The sequence below is a fragment of the Danio aesculapii genome, chromosome 23 (genome assembly GCF_903798145.1).
Source record: "Danio aesculapii chromosome 23, fDanAes4.1, whole genome shotgun sequence".
Taxonomy (NCBI): domain Eukaryota; kingdom Metazoa; phylum Chordata; class Actinopteri; order Cypriniformes; family Danionidae; genus Danio; species Danio aesculapii.
The window spans coordinates 49,861,413-49,878,654 of NC_079457.1; the positions used below are offsets into that span (position 1 = coordinate 49,861,413).

Here is a 17,242-nt window from a genome sequence, read left to right on the forward strand (position 1 = left end):
AACTGAATTAGTTCGGTTAGAGTCGTTTATCGTTCCAAACAATTCAGAATGAATTTGATACCTTGACTTAAGTGTCAGCACCACAGAGGTCAGCGCTGCTTAATTCAGACTAATTAAAAAAGACAATATCAAAATACTAATTTAGTTTCTATTTGAAAATCGCTAATGTGTGCTTTTCAAAGCTTTGAATCAGTAAATCAATTTGCTAAACGATTCCCTGTTTCCAAACAGCACACGCTAGCATAGACGCTAGTGCCGCCTGCTGGTCAAAACTCTGTAATTGCAAACAAAACCCAGGCCAAACTGACCTCTACAGCTTCGGTCCAGCATTTTAATATTTCAGATATTATCAGAATTATTCATAATTCACCTTTCAGACTAAAGTATCGCTATCATATGCGTTAGTAATGCTATGGAGGCCAATAAGAGATTTTTTGCTGAGATATTTACTAAATATCTCATTAAACTGTCTACAATTTTACAAAACATATGTGCCCAATAACATATGTGCCCAAACTGCATCTAAAGTTGTAAAAAAATGTGGTAAAATGACTAGTTTCGTGGTAATGTGAACAGATATTAATAACCTGAATCTTGTCATTTCTTGATGTTAAAGGCACTGTCTGCCTGATGTTAAAGGCAGACTTTGACAAACTTACTCACTATTTACTCACACTCAAGTATTTACAAACCTTCCTCAGTTTCTTACATTTACATTTACATTTAGACATTTAGCAGACGCTTTTATCCAAAGCGACTTACAAATGAGGACAAGGAAGCAATTTACACAACTTTCTGTTGATCACTAAATAATATATGGAAAAACTATATCAATAACCACTGATATCCAAAGTTTTATTTTTTCCATATCTTCTTGGAAATGCGGGTTTCCAACATTCTTCAAAATATCTTCACAAACAGGTTTGGAACAAGTCAAGAGAGAGTAAATTATGTAAATTACACAATTGTCAATTTTAGGTGAACTGACCCTTAATGGGCTATAATATGCTCAGCAAGTGTTTTGCAGCCGATGAACTTCCGGTACAAACAAATTAAGACAACACATGCAAACGTCACAGAACACAATGGAAACGTTTCAAGGGGACCCAAAACCGTGACGGACCCGGCTGGGATTTGTTTATTGTGCCGTCACTATTGCTCAGTCGAGCTGTAGGTGATTTCTGAAAGGTGAGGGTTTTTGTTGTTGTTTATTTTAACATCCTGAATAAACCATTCCCATGTCTTTTGTATATTATTAGAATGAAAAACCATAATCTACATATCCGGGTCCGTCACAAGTAGGGTCCCCTTGAAACATTTCCCTTGTGTTCTGTATTAGCATGTGCTGTTATTAAATGCAGCACGTTTTCTTAATATGTTTGCGTTGTGAGGATTTGCAACACCTGTCAAACCGATGAGGATCTTTTCTTAATTTGCTGGTGTGTTTTAATAGCACGTGTCTTCTTAAATTGCAGCACTTTAAGCTCTCTCTCTCTCTACAAATAAATGTCAAAACTGCTAAATGTAGGAGCTTTTTGATAATAATGTTGCTAGTCTAGCATGAAAAGTTGCTAAATCTAGCAACAAAATGACTTCCTGTAGATGAAAAGTCCCGGTGCTCTGCTGCAGTGTTTGTGCTGTTGATCTCCGGAGTGACAGATGGCAGTCAAGTGTCCATCAGCGCCTTTCTGACTGACCCCAGAACAGACAGAGAGAGAGAGAGAGAGACACACACACACACACACACACGCACACACACACACACACACACGCACACACACACACACACACACACACACACACACACACACACACGAGCGGACTGACTGACAGGAGTTAAAGCAGAAGTGAAGCAGCGATATCTGTGTGTCTGTAGTTTGAGGTAAGCGATACTTTCTGAACTTTAGCACAAATACACTAAATCCTGATGTAAATCCAGGTTAAGCTGAGCTCGTCGGGAAGTGACGGTGATGCCGGTAGTTTGACAGCGGGAGTAAGTTAGAGTTGCCACTGTCAGCTGAATGCACGGTAGACGGAAACAGACTAATATAGAGAGGTAAAGGTGGTTTTATATTCGCACATTCAGACTTAAAATAATACTAATAATTTAGTTTTTTGCTAATTCTAAATGGTGAAATCACATGATCAGCTAATGATTATCACTGTCCAGCATTGATGACAGCAGTTAAACAGTGCTGGTGTTGTGTAGCGGCCGTGTCATTAGAATCAATCTGTGTTAGACTGTTTACATTATGCTTTACTATTTTATTGAAGCTTTTTATTAAAGTCTGCATGTGCGAATAGAAATCCAACTTTACCTCAAGCATGTGATTTGTGTTAAATACAGAAAACTACAAATGAGAAGTTGGCTGTTTAGGTTTAACTAAATACTTTTTTATAACTTGTGACAAATTTTGAGTTTTTATTAATGTCCCGTGTTGCAATACTGAGATTGAGTCAAATTATTTATTTATATATCAATGCAACATGCAAATGAAGTAAAATCTAAATGTATTCCACAAAACCACTTCAAGTCAATAAAACATGCACCAATAAACATGCGAAGATATAGCTTTACCTCAGATCTTTTATATATAACCTGATTACTCCATACCCAAAATTAAATTATATACAGCGGGCTAAATAAGTATTTGACCATCAGCATTTTCATCCGGAAGGGGATTTCTATGTGGGCTAAAAGAGGTAAAGTTCGTTTTAAATTCAGATATTCAGACATTCTCCTTAATAATATAATTTCATGCTAATTCTGATCGAATATTCAAAGTAACATGGTAAACAATATAGAGACTGCTAAATGAACGAATGTGCGAATAAAAAAACAACTTTACCTCTATTGTGGGCTATTGACAGAATTTCCACCAGATGCAGTTATCAAACCAAATATTGAATTCATACAAAGACATCAGAACATTTCAGTATACAAGCGGAGTCTTAATAAATAAAGTGACACGACACAGGGAATGAGCATTGAACACACTTTATTTAATACTTTGTAGAAAAGCTTTTGCTGGTGATTCCAGCTTCTAGACGCATCTGTGGAGAGACCAGTCGTCTGCATTGCTCAGGAGTGATTCTGGAATAACCTAAATCAAGCGATCCTAAATAAATACACATCCTCATCCTCCTCATCGTGTCTCTCAGATTGCTGGGCTGTGAGTGTGTTTGTGATGGGGGCGTCTCTGTGCCGGACAGACAGCTGGCTATTGGCTGTCCCGGGTCGCAGACGCAGCGCTCATAAAGGCTGTCTGACGGGTGGAGATGAGTCTCTGGATGGGCTGGACCGACAGGAGGACATTGCTCAGTTCCCCTATGTGGAGTTCACGGGCCGCGACAGCATCACCTGCCCCACCTGCCAGGGCTCCGGACGCATCCCAGCAGGTGCGCATGCTGAAAACACACAGCTTCACATTCACCTTATGAAGGAAGAACTCTTCAAAATCAGTCCAGAATACATGTAATAATGTTATATAGCTCTCTGAAACTGACCCTTGTAGACTTTGATCCTAATGATTTCTATCAAGTCTGATGATAACAAACACAATTAAATCATGTTGAGCATTAGAGGCTGCTGGAGATATTCACACACTGCTCACACACTCACTAAATGTCTGTAAATTAGGGCTGCACAATGTATAGCTTCAGCATCGATATCGCTGGATCTGCAGTGTCCAGCTGGGGTTATAAAATCATGGGATCATCACAAACTTTAACCCTAATAGAGTGAAAGGTTTTTCATTTGGATGTGTCTTTAAGGCCCATGACTGCACGATTTCAAGCGGATTTAAATCAAGTAGTTGTAAAGTTTAAAGCTTTAGCAAAGATTATTTGTATTTAATTATTTAAACATTGTAGACTGCACAGTGTTCATTTACACATGATCACTGCATTTCAGTCCCTAAATACTGTTAATTCCACAGAAAATCCATAAAACACTGTTTATTCTATATCATTACTCAGTTTTATTCATAGAGTATTAAAAATCATCTTGTGAAATGATATTTCTATCGCATTATATATCGCAGACACACCAATATCGTAATGGGATTTGTTGTGTTTTGTGTTGTGTAAAATAGCCAATCAGCAGTTAATCAGTGTTATTGGTCGAGGTCAGGAGGTGGTGGATATTTCTCAGTGTTATCTGACCGGCTGATTGTTTTTCAGGGCAGCTGAATGAGTTGGTTGCTCTGATTCCCTACAGCGATCAAAGGTTACAGCCTCGGAGAACGTGAGTGACTGAGTGACACACACAGCACATTCACAGTGGAAACACTCTTCATTTATGAAACTTACCTATAAGAGAACCACAGCACAAGTCAAAGCACATTAAATGGTCTGTTCACCCAAAAATGAACATTTGCTCACAATTTACTCTCCCTCAAGTCTTTGGAAACCTTTCTTCTGTTGAACTTAAAAGAAGATATCGTAAGGAGTGTGTGTGTGTTTGTGTGTGTGTGTGTTCAGTTTGAGCTGAGAATAGCACACAGATAATGTTCTCCAGCTCTCTGAAACTGACCCTTTCAGGCTTTGATCCTAATTGTGGTGTTTTGGTGACTGTCGCTTTAAATGCAAATGAGATTGGGCTCTTTTCAGAAGAGGGCGGAGCTACAGATGCCTCTACATCACCATAGCGACAGATGTAAAACAGCTCTAGCACTTGTCAGTGCTGGTTTCGTCTGATTTAACACAATTAATTCATGTTCAGCATTAGAGGCTGCTGGAGATGTTTACACACTGCTCACACACACACACACACAGTACTGGGGTTAAACCCTGCACAAAAGTCATTTCAGCCTAGTAAAAATGAACTGGTAAGCTGTAACTACTGACCTTCACAGTAGGAAAAACAAATACTATGGAAGTCAATGGTTACAGGTTTCCAACATTCTTCAGAATATCTCATTTTAATTTTACACAGAAGAAAGAAACTCAGACTGTTTTGAAAGGACTGAAGAGTGAGTAGATGAGGACAGGGTCTTCACTCCTGGCTGAACTGTCCCTGTAAGCACACTAACACACTGACTCAGACTCGTGATTGTGGACTTCCTCTCTCTGCAGGAAGCTGTATGTGGTGCTGTCAGTAATTCTGTGTCTGCTGGCATCTTTTCTGGTGGCTTTCTTCCTGTTTCCGCGTCCTGTGCTGGTGGTGGATGACGGCATCCGCTCGGTGACTGTGCACTTTGACAGAAACAACAGTAAAGTGCTCATCAACATGACGGTGATTCCCTCATTAGTCTTGTCCGCTTGTTAAGTCGTGACGTATAAAGCAGTTTCCAGATGCAAGCCGCTACTCATTTGAATTGAGAAAATATTGGATTATGAATATGAGTGATGTTCGTTTTACCACTGTTTAGTCATATCCCACACTTATATAAAGTCGTGGTGTTCATAACAGTCTGTTGCTGCATCACAGACAGATTAATTACTGTATGTATATGTCAATATGTTTATTATTACCATTTGTTGAGTCTCCCCTTACAGTTTGATACAGCGCTTGGACCCGGAAACGGCTTTGTGGGACGTCACTTAACAAGCGAGTGATGTTGAGAATCAGAGGCTCTTATGCTGTAATGTTATGAACAACTCATTTCCAGGCCAGACTGAACCTGCAGACAGTTTTTGCTATTTCTGAATTAGAATTGCAGAATTGCGTAACACATCTGCAGATTTCTGTGAAATGATCTGTAAAGTATAGTAACTAAAAACATGATTTCAAAATCAAAGCTTTCTGACTTTATCAGGTTGACAATGCAAATACAACTGAATCCACTTGTTTAAACAAAGCAAGTCTCCAGTGGTGGAAAGAGCAGTGAAAGATCAGACTCAAGTAAAAGCACCATCACTCACCCTAAACATGTAGTGCAGTAGAGTAAATATTAAGAGTAGCGAGTGTTACGCTGTGGAAGGCTAATGCGTTTACATGCTGTTTGTGTATGCATACATGATGCACTCAAGTGAAAGTAAAAGTACACATTGTTAAAGCTACATAGTAAAGTACAATGGGCTAGGTGCACAAGATAGCGCCAGTGAGCTTACGAGACACAATCGTGTACGTATTTACTTCGGGTTGTGTAGAACTATGAAGGAAGAGGTAAAGATTTCACATTTTCTTTACCAAAAATAAAAAAACAAAGTAGTTTATCGGTGACAGGAGAGGACATCCTCACTACACTGCTGCACACCTCACTGCACTCATCTGCTTTCATTCTGTCCCTGTTGAGGCTGCAGTTGGTGCTCAGTGGTTACTCAGATTGCGTTGGGATCATCTCTTTTTGTAGCGGTCATGTTGTTTCTCGTATAGGAGATGTCTCTGGGACAGAGGATCTTGGTTAATGATCCAAACTCTCAGTGTGGGAAGAGTACAGTTGTTCCATGCAAAAAGACAGGGATTAACTCCAAGTTTTCTCAGTCCACCAGGTGTCAAAATAAAATGTTCTTTAGGATGTACACTGCACACTAGTAGTTTTTGTAGGACTGAAGTGATCCCAACGCAATCTGAGTAACCACTGAGCACGAACTGCAGCATCAACAGGGACAGAATGAAAGCAGATAAGTGCAGTGAGGTGTGCAGCAGTGTAGTGAGGATGTCCTGTCCTGTCACTGATAAACTACTTTGGTTTTTTATTATAAACATGCTCATTTTTGGTAGAGAAAATGTGAAATCCTCACCTCTTCCTTCATAGATCTAAATGACGAGAAGTAAACGCGCACACACTTGCGTCTCGAAAGCTCACCGGTGCCATCTTGTGCAACTAGCCCATTCCTGAGGAAAAATTGCTCAATAGTAATCTGAGTTTTTGTAGTTTGTTACCACTGTAAGTCTCTTATATAATACATCTCCTAAATGACAGAAAATATCATTTTACAAACTGTATCATAAATAAATCATTCAAACATTTCCATATTAGCTAATAACATTACTGATATTGATATATTAAAACTGAATCATTATATATTTACACACATTTACATGAAATATTGATTTAAGAGAAGCAGATTTAACATTTTACCAGTTTGTTATCGTATTATCCATTACATTGTACCAATCAATCATTCTAGCAGCAAGATAAACACTATTCATCCATACACTATAACAATATTACTGTACACCTTCTCATCATCACTGCAGTGTTTATTCAATTCACTTCAGTTCATCTTTATTTCTATAGCGCTTTTACAGCAGCTCAACACAGATGAAGCTCTAGTTCACTGAAACTGCTTCAGTCCTGTGTTCAGAGTTCAGTGTGATGTAAAAGTCTCTACTGAAAGCACAAACACTGAAGATGTACATGAGTGAATTATAATGCCTTTTGGGAAGTGTTCAAGGCTCCAGTTGCCCTAATAATGCACCCTAACCATCCTTTGGATTTGGATTTCAAAAGTGTGTTTTTTGTGTATGCTAATGCAAAGAGATGTGTATTTATTGCCTGTGCTGTGGAGTGTTATTTAACCCTTGTGTACTGTTCAGATTGACTCCCCTTTTGTTATGTTGGTGTCTGTTTTTGCCTCATTGACTTCCATTATAATCACATTTACTGACTGCAAAGCCACGACAGCATATTTTGATCATCAGTGTGCAGCATTAACCCTTTAGATCGGCCTGTTCTGAAGAGTTTATTATCATTTATATGGAGTTCAGTGGAGTAAAACAGCAAATTGAAATGTGTGTGCAGAAATACACTTACTGTGTTTGCTAATGCATGATTATCCGCTGTCACGGCTTTACAGTCAATAAATGTGATTATAATGGAAGTCAATGGGGCAAAAACAGACACCAACATCACCAAAGGAGAGTCACTCTGAACACAGTGTGTTGATGAGTTTATGAACATTTTCAAAGCATTTCTCCAAAATCTACATCAAAAATCAGATTAATCAGCAAAAATCATCACATCTGCTGAAGCACAGAGAAAGTTGAGGCCAAATGAAGACTCAAAATCAGCCCAGAGTGGATAAAAATGACCCAGCAGCATACAAGGGTTGATTATTGAGTTGTTGTTGTGTTAAACAGAGCTCGCTGAACTTCACCAACTCTAATTTCTTCACGGTGTGGGTGGACAGTGTGAGCTGTCAGGTGCTCTACATGAAGACCGTCATTGGCTCTCAGCAGCTGGATAACGTCATCCACATTCAGCCCCTCAGCCAGAGACAGGTACAGTTCATCTAAATCTGGGTTGTTTTCACTGCTCCTTTCATTTTGAGGCAACATAATTTTCTGCACAAATAACAAGCAGTTCATAACAGGGAATAATCCAGTGATAATCCTAAATGAGAACAGACATGTTATTTTCTATTTTAATAATCATCTGTAATATTGAAGAATCCCCACACCAAAGCAGAATCAGTGCTGTACAGTATCCATTAACTGATGATGAGAGGAAGTGCTGCTAAAGGAAGTGAGGATTCATCATTTCACTTTATTCAATCTCTCGCATCCTTTCCTTGTGTCCTTCCCTGGAATCCTCCATGGGTGATGCTCAGACACAGCATAGAAGAAGAATGGAGAAGCTCTCCGTGTCTCTAATATACACTGGTTGTGTTTAGTGTGCATATATCTTTGTTTTTGAATAATCATTTACCATCATGTACTCAGGATTGTGTAATGAATGAAGTTTACAATGGAATGTGTTTTCTAATGCTGTAATAGTCTAACTGTACTCTTAAATGGGACTAAATTCAGTCACTGAGAGGAAAATAAGGAATTGTGGATAATGTTAACTGTTGCATCTGAATGTGTTGAATTGCAGGTCAACTTCACTGTCAGGATGGAGATCGGAGGAAGTCTGTCTTATGTTTAGTGAGTGTCAGATCAGTCACACTTTTTCATCTTCATTAGTCTATATCTGCTCTTCTCTGATTTCATATTGTCTCACTCTGTTTTAGTGCTTTTTGCACAATGGCCACCATCAAGGTCCACAACATCGTGGTGTTCATGCAGTAAGTGTCTCATTGCCACATTCACACTTACTGTCTTTAGCTTTTATCCTACATTGAAAGTTGGAGACGATGCATCAAGATGACGATACACTTCTCGAGCGCCGTCTGCTGTTAAACACTAGCCTAAAGCGCCATCTTCTGTATCCTAGAGCGCCATCTGCTGTTAAACACTAGCCTAGAGCACCATCTTCTGTATCCTAGAGCGCCATCTGCTGTATACTAGAGTGGTGTCTGCTGTTAAACACTAGCCTAGAGTGCCATCTGCTGTTAAACCCTAGCCTAGAGTGCCATCTTCTGTATCCTAGAGCGCCATCTGCTGTTAAACACTAGCCTAGAGCACCATCTTCTGTATCCTAGAGCGCCATCTGCTGTATACTAGAGTGGTGTCTGCTGTTAAACACTAGCCTAGAGTGCCATCTGCTGTTAAACCCTAGCCTAGAGTGCCATCTTCTGTATCCTAGAGCGCCATCTGCCGTATACTAGAATGCATTCTGCTGTTAAACACTAGCCTAGAGTGCCATCTGCTGTTAAACACTAGCCTAGAGTGCCATCTGCTGTATACTAGAGTGCCATCTGCTGTTAAACCCTAGCCTAGAGTGCCATCTGCCGTATACTAGAATGCATTCTGCTGTTAAACCTTAGCCTAGAGCGCCATCTGCTGTTAAACACTAGCCTAGAGCGCCATCTTCTGTATCCTAGAGCGCCATCTTCTGTATCCTAGAGCGCCATCTTCTGTATCCTAGAGCGCCATCTTCTGTATCCTAGAGCACCATCTTCTGTATCCTAGAGCGCCATCTTCTGTATCCTAGAGCGCCATCTTCTGTATCCTAGAGCGCCATCTTCTGTATCCTAGAGCGCCATCTTCTGTATCCTAGAGCGCCATCTGCTGTATCCTAGAGCGCCATCTGCTGTATACTAGAGTGCCATCTGCTGTTAAACCCTAGCCTAGAGCGCAATCTGCTGTTAAACACTAGCCTAGAGCGCCATCTTCTGTATCCTAGAGCGCCATCTGCTGTATACTAGAGTGCCATCTGCTGTTAAACCCTAGCCTAGAGCGCAATCTGCTGTTAAACACTAGCCTAGAGCGCCATCTTCTGTATCCTAGAGCGCCATCTTCTGTATCCTAGAGCGCCATCTTCTGTATCCTAGAGCGCCATCTGCTGTATACTAGAGCGCCATCTGCTGTATACTAGAGTTTTATCCTACATTGAAAGTTGAAGACGATGCATCAAGATGACGATACACTTCTCGAGCGCCGTCTGCTGTTAAACACTAGCCTAAAGCGCCATCTTCTGTATCCTAGAGCGCCATCTTCTGTATCCTAGAGCGCCATCTTCTGTATCCTAGAGCGCCATCTGCTGTATACTAGAGCGCCATCTGCTGTATACTAGAGCGCCATCTGCTGTATACTAGAGTTTTATCCTACATTGAAAGTTGAAGACGATGCATCAAGATGACGATACACTTCTCGAGCGCCGTCTGCTGTTAAACACTAGCCTAAAGCGCCATCTTCTGTATCCTAGAGCGCCATCTTCTGTATCCTAGAGCGCCATCTTCTGTATCCTAGAGTGCCATCTGCTGTATACTAGAGCGCCATCTGCTGTATACTAGAGCGCCATCTGCTGTATACTAGAGTTTTATCCTACATTGAAAGTTGGAGACGATGCATCAAGATGACGATACACTTCTCGAGCGCCATCTGCTGTTAAACACTAGCCTAAAGCGCCATCTTCTGTATTCTAGAGCGCCATCTGCTGTTAAACACTAGCCTAGAGCACCATCTTCTATATCCTAGAGCGCCATCTGCTGTATAGTAGAGTGGTGTCTGCTGTTAAACACTAGCCTAGAGTGCCATCTGCTGTTAAACCCTAGCCTAGAGTGCCATCTTCTGTATCCTAGAGCGCCATCTGCCGTATACTAGAATGCATTCTGCTGTTAAACACTAGCCTAGAGTGCCATCTGCTGTTAAACACTAGCCTAGAGTGCCATCTTCTGTATCCTAGAGCGCCATCTTCTGTATCCTAGAGCGCCATCTTCTGTATCCTAAAGCGCCATCTGCTGTATCCTAGAGCGCCATCTGCTGTATACTAGAGTGCCATCTGCTGTTAAACCCTAGCCTAGAGTGCCATCTTCTGTATCCTAGAGCGCCATCTGCCGTATACTAGAATGCATTCTGCTGTTAAACACTAGCCTAGAGTGCCATCTGCTGTTAAACACTAGCCTAGAGTGCCATCTTCTGTATCCTAGAGCGCCATCTTCTGTATCCTAGAGCGCCATCTTCTGTATCCTAGAGCGCCATCTTCTGTATCCTAGAGCGCCATCTTCTGTATCCTAGAGCGCCATCTGCTGTATACTAGAGTGCCATCTGCTGTTAAACCCTAGCCTAGAGCGCCATCTGCTGTTAAACACTAGCCTAGAGCGCCATCTTCTGTATCCTAGATCGCCATCTTCTGTATCCTAGATCGCCATCTTCTGTATCCTAGAGCGCCATCTTCTGTATCCTAGAGCGCCATCTGCTGTATACTAGAGTGCCATCTGCTGTTAAACCCTAGCCTAGAGCGCCATCTGCTGTTAAACACTAGCCTAGAGTGCCATCTTCTGTATCCTAGAGCGCCATCTTCTGTATCCTAGAGCGCCATCTTCTGTATCCTAGAGCGCCATCTTCTGTATCCTAGAGCGCCATCTTCTGTATCCTAGAGCGCCATCTTCTGTATCCTAGAGCGCCATCTTCTGTATTCTAGAGCGCCATCTTCTGTATTCTAGAGCGCCATATTCTGTATCCTAGAGAGCCATCTTCTGTATCCTAGAGCGCCATCTTCTGTATCCTAGAGCGCCATCTGCTGTATCCTAGAGCGCCATCTGCTGTATACTAGAGTGCCATCTGCTGTTAAACCCTAGCCTAGAGCGCAATCTGCTGTTAAACACTAGCCTAGAGCGCCATCTTCTGTATCCTAGAGCGCCATCTGCTGTATACTAGAGTGCCATCTGCTGTTAAACCCTAGCCTAGAGCGCAATCTGCTGTTAAACACTAGCCTAGAGCGCCATCTTCTGTATCCTAGAGCGCCATCTTCTGTATCCTAGAGCGCCATCTTCTGTATCCTAGAGCGCCATCTGCTGTATACTAGAGCGCCATCTGCTGTATACTAGAGTTTTATCCTACATTGAAAGTTGAAGACGATGCATCAAGATGACGATACACTTCTCGAGCGCCGTCTGCTGTTAAACACTAGCCTAAAGCGCCATCTTCTGTATCCTAGAGCCCCATCTTCTGTATCCTAGAGCGCCATCTTCTGTATCCTAGAGCGCCATCTGCTGTATACTAGAGCGCCATCTGCTGTATACTAGAGCACCATCTGCTGTATACTAGAGTTTTATCCTACATTGAAAGTTGGAGACGATGCATCAAGATGACGATACACTTCTCGAGCGCCATCTGCTGTTAAACACTAGCCTAAAGCGCCATCTTCTGTATTCTAGAGCGCCATCTGCTGTTAAACACTAGCCTAAAGCGCCATCTTCTGTATCCTAGAGCGCCATCTGCTGTATAGTAGAGTGGTGTCTGCTGTTAAACACTAGCCTAGAGTGCCATCTGCTGTTAAACCCTAGCCTAGAGTGCCATCTTCTGTATCCTAGAGCGCCATCTGCCGTATACTAGAATGCATTCTGCTGTTAAACACTAGCCTAGAGTGCCATCTGCTGTTAAACCCTAGCCTAGAGCGCCATCTGCTGTTAAACACTAGCCTAGAGCGCCATCTTCTGTATCCTAGAGCGCCATCTTCTGTATCCTAGAGCGCCATCTTCTGTATCCTAGAGCGCCATCTTCTGTATCCTAGAGCGCCATCTGCTGTTAAACCCTAGCCTAGAGCGCCATCTGCTGTTAAACACTAGCCTAGAGCGCCATCTTCTGTATCCTAGATCGCCATCTTCTGTATCCTAGAGCGCCATCTTCTGTATCCTAGAGCGCCATCTTCTGTATCCTAGAGCGCCATCTGCTGTATACTAGAGTGCCATCTGCTGTTAAACCCTAGCCTAGAGCGCCATCTGCTGTTAAACACTAGCCTAGAGCGCCATCTTCTGTATCCTAGAGCGCCATCTGCTGTATCCTAGAGCGCCATCTGCTGTATCCTAGAGCGCCATCTGCTGTATCCTAGAGCGCCATCTGCTGTATACTAGAGCGCCATCTGCTGTATACTAGAGCGCCATCTGCTGTATACTAGAGCGCCGTCTGCTGTTTAACACTAGCCTAGAGTGCCATCTGCTGTTAAACCCTAGCCTAGAGCGTCATCTTCTGTATCCTAGAGCGCCATCTGCTGTATACTAGAATGCATTCTGCTGTTAAACACTAGCCTAGAGTGCCATCTGCTGTATACTAGAATGCCGTCTGCTGTTAAACCCTAGCCTAGAGCACCATCTGCTGTTAAACACTAGCCTAGAGCGCCATGTTCTGTATCCTAGAGCGCCATCTGCTGTATACTAGAGTGCTGTCTGCTGTCAAACACTAGCCTAGAGTGCCATCTGCTGTTAAACCCTAGCCTAGAGCGCCATCTTCTGTATCCTAGAGCGCCATCTGCTGTATACTAGAATGCTGTCTGCTGTTAAACACTAGCCTAGAGTGCCATCTGCTGTATCCTAGACCGCCATCTGCTGTATCCTAGAGCGTCATCTGCTGTTAAACACTAGCCTAGAGCGCCATCTGCTGTTAAACACTAGCCTTGATCGCCATCTTCTGTATCCTAGACCGCCATCTGCTGTATCCTAGAGCGTCATCTACTGTTAAACACTAGCCTAGATCGCCATCTTCTGTGTCCTAGAGCGCCATCTGCTGTATACTAGAGCACCATCTGCTGTTAAACACTAGCCTAGAGCGCCATCTGCTGTATCCTAGAGCGCCATCTGCTGTATCCTAGAGCGCCATCTGCTGTATACTAGAATGCTGTCTGCTGTTAAACACTAGCCTAGAGTGCCATCTGCTGTATCCTAGAGCGTCATCTACTGTTAAACACTAGCCTAGATCGCCATCTTCTGTATCCTAGAGCGTCATCTACTGTTAAACACTAGCCTAGATAGCCGTCTTCTGTATCCTAGAGCGCCATCTGCTGTATACTAGAGCACCATCTGCTGTTAAACACTAGCCTAAAGCGCCATCTGCTGTATCCTAGAGCGCCATCTGCTGTATACTAGAATGCTGTCTGCTGTTAAACACTAGCCTAGAGTGCTGTCTGCTGTATCCTAGACCGCCATCTGCTGTATCCTAGACCGCTATCTGCTGTATCCTAGAGCACCATCTGCTGTTAAACACTAGCCTAGAGCGCCATCTGCTGTATTCTAGTGCGCCATCTGCTGTATACTAGAGTGCCGTCTGCTGTTAAACACAAGCCTAGGCCGCCGTCTGCTGTATCCTAGACCGCCATCTGCTGTATCCTAGAGCGCCATCTGCTGTTAAACACAAGCCTAGAGCGCTGTCTGCTGTTAAACACTAGCCTAGAGTGCCGTCTGCTCTATCCTAGACCGGCATCTGCTCTATCCTAGACCGCAATCTGCTCTATCCTAGACCGCCATCTGCTCTATCCTAGACTGCCATCTGCTCTATCCTAGACCGCCATCTGCTCTGTCCTAGACCGCCATCTGCTGTGTCCTAGACCGCCATCTGCTGTGTCCTAGACCGCCATCTGCTGTGTCCTAGACCGCCATCTGCTGTGTCCTAGACCGCCATCTGCTGTGTCCTAGACCGCCATCTGCTGTGTCCTAGACCGCCATCTGCTGTGTCCTAGACCGCCATCTGCTGTGTCCTAGACCACCATTTGCTGTATCCTAGAGTACCATCTGCTGTTAAACACAAGCCTAGAGCGCTGTCTGCTGTTAAACACAAGCCTAGAGCGCTGTCTGCTGTTAAACACAAGCCTAGAGCGCTGTCTGCTGTTAAACACAAGCCTAGAGCGCTGTCTGCTGTTAAACACAAGCCTAGAGCGCTGTCTGCTGTTAAACACAAGCCTAGAGTGCTGTCTGCTGTATCCTAGAGCGCCATCTGTTGTATCCTAAAGCGCAGTCTGCTGTTAAACAGTATTTGATGAGAGGCTGAAGTATGAGGTGACGTGGACAAATTTTTGATCTATTTAGGTGGAAGCGACAAACTGCAGACGACTTAATGTTATTTATATATATATATATTAATGTTAATAATATATGTTTATATCAGGTTTATATCTTCTAAAGGTGAATTATGTCTGTTTTGGAGACTCTAGATTATAGATATCCTTAAAACTAACAGGCTGAAACTTGTGTTTAAATGTATTTTAATTTGACGTGACCTTATATTCCCCCAGGACCTCAGTGAAAACCTCCTACATGGTGCGAGCGGGACAGAATACTGTGGAAACGTACCGCTACATCGACTGCGGCTCAAACTCCACCGTGCACCAGCCGTCAGGACTCGCCTGGTCTAAACCTCAGAACGGGAAACTGCTGAGGTGAAAACTCAGCCGGTAGACGCTCGCTCATTTCTCAGAAGGCAGCTCCGTTTCTTTCATTCCTTTCACTGTAAAAACTCAAAACATCCAATATGATGTACAATATCCCTGAATCCATCTCTCAGTACAGATGCTGCAGTACAGGCGTCTCTTAGTTAGAGTTTAGTCTTGTTTCTTGCCCAAATATCTAAAAATCAAGAAGCATTTTCTAGACCAGCACTAAATGTAGTGTTGTTTTCAGAAATAACGAGTCAAAATGAAGAGAGATTTTCCTTAAAGCAAGCAAAATAATCTGCCAATGATAGAAGCAGAATGCTCTTGATGTCACTTATGATCTAAGATTATTTCACTTCCTCCATTGTCAGATTACTATGCTTGTTTTAAGGAGAAACTCTTCATTTTGACTTATTATTTCTGAAAACAAGACTATTTATTAGTCATTTAGGAAATGCTCTTGATTTTAGAGTTTGGACTTGAAACAAGACACTCAAAGTAAGAGAAGCATGTGTTGCAGTGTGCTCGAAAGGGCTCTGCTTTCATTGATAGTGTCTAGCTTTATCATCTATAAGAGTTGCTGTACATTTATTTTTACAGTGATTTGACCAAAAGGGACATTATATTTAATTATTGACAGGATGCTGATGTGCACTTTAAAATACCTGTTGCTTTGTAAATTATTATATATTTTTCTTGATGCGAAATGTCTGTCGTTGTGTTTGTAATGTCCAATAATTAATCTGATTTCTGCTGATTATTTCGCTTATTGATTCATTTTGTTCTGCAGTATAACTCAACATTAATTCATCAGTCAGAATAACAAATAATCAGAATATAATAGACTTTATACTTTATAGAATTATTTATACCCCCGACAGATTCTGACTTAAAGTTACTTTTATTCAACCTGCAAGTGTTGTTTTCTCTGTGAATGACCCAGGCTTCTCCTAAAAGAGAGTAAGATGATGTACAAGAGGCGTCATTCTGTAAAAAATATATTTCTCAGCTCTTATTTACATTTGAACAAAAACTTTAAGTCAGAATTTGCCATGGGTGTGAATAGTGTCAGGTTTGACTGTAATGTGTAGATGAAGTGTGTGTTCTCAGTGTTAATGTGTGTGTGTTTCTGCTGTGCGACACTGAAGCTGAGGAGGAACCTGTTACACAACAGTGAACTGCTTCAGTCTCTGCATCTGTGATGCCATGATAATGTGTTTCACCAAGGTTTTATTGATCAAATGCTGACAGTTTCTTTCTCTGTAGATTTGGCTGAATTATTGACTTTTAGTTGTGTGTTTTTCATTGTCTGAAGTGTTATAAATAAGCTGATAATAAAGTGTTGGGTTGAGTTTTTGCTGTGAATGCCGTGTCAGAATATGATTTTTTTAATATGTTTGGATGATGAAGTGTTTTTCTGTTTTTATTTACTTCATTTTTAATTCTCAGTTTAACCTCAACAGTACAGTCCTCAGTTCAGGCTGCAAGATCTACAGCCACAAACGTTACTAGTAGCTTTAAAACATTCATTCTACTCTGCTCTGATTGTGCGGATGATTACTTTCCTCTGATTAGTCAGATGACTCTGCTCTGATTGGGTCAGATGGCTCTACTCTGCTCAGATGACTGTATTTGTGTGAATTCATTGGCACTGACGCCACCAATTCATTGGCCGACAGTGTGTGTGTGTGTGTGTTAGGGATGTCCCGATCCGATATTGATATCGGAAATAGGTCCAATATCAGTAAAAAAAAAGACCTACAGAGACGCGCTGGACGCCTGCTCTGACTTTAGCTTTGAGAAGAGCGCGAGGACACGTGGAGAAG

The 17,242-nt window shown here is 42.1% G+C and overlaps 1 protein-coding gene across 1 annotated transcript; it reads left to right on the top strand.

Annotated features, from left to right (window-relative positions):
• The first annotated feature begins 1,544 nt into the window (after positions 1-1,544).
• On the top strand, positions 1,545-16,781 carry tmem106c (transmembrane protein 106C). The gene is made up of 8 exons (XM_056449762.1): positions 1,545-1,882; positions 3,163-3,399; positions 4,183-4,246; positions 5,077-5,236; positions 8,030-8,170; positions 8,766-8,815; positions 8,902-8,955; positions 15,279-16,781. The coding sequence occupies exons 2-8, from the start codon at positions 3,189-3,191 to the stop codon at positions 15,424-15,426; spliced, it is 828 nt and encodes a 275-aa protein (XP_056305737.1). The 5' UTR covers positions 1,545-1,882; positions 3,163-3,188; the 3' UTR covers positions 15,427-16,781.
• The last annotated feature ends 461 nt before the right edge of the window (positions 16,782-17,242 follow it).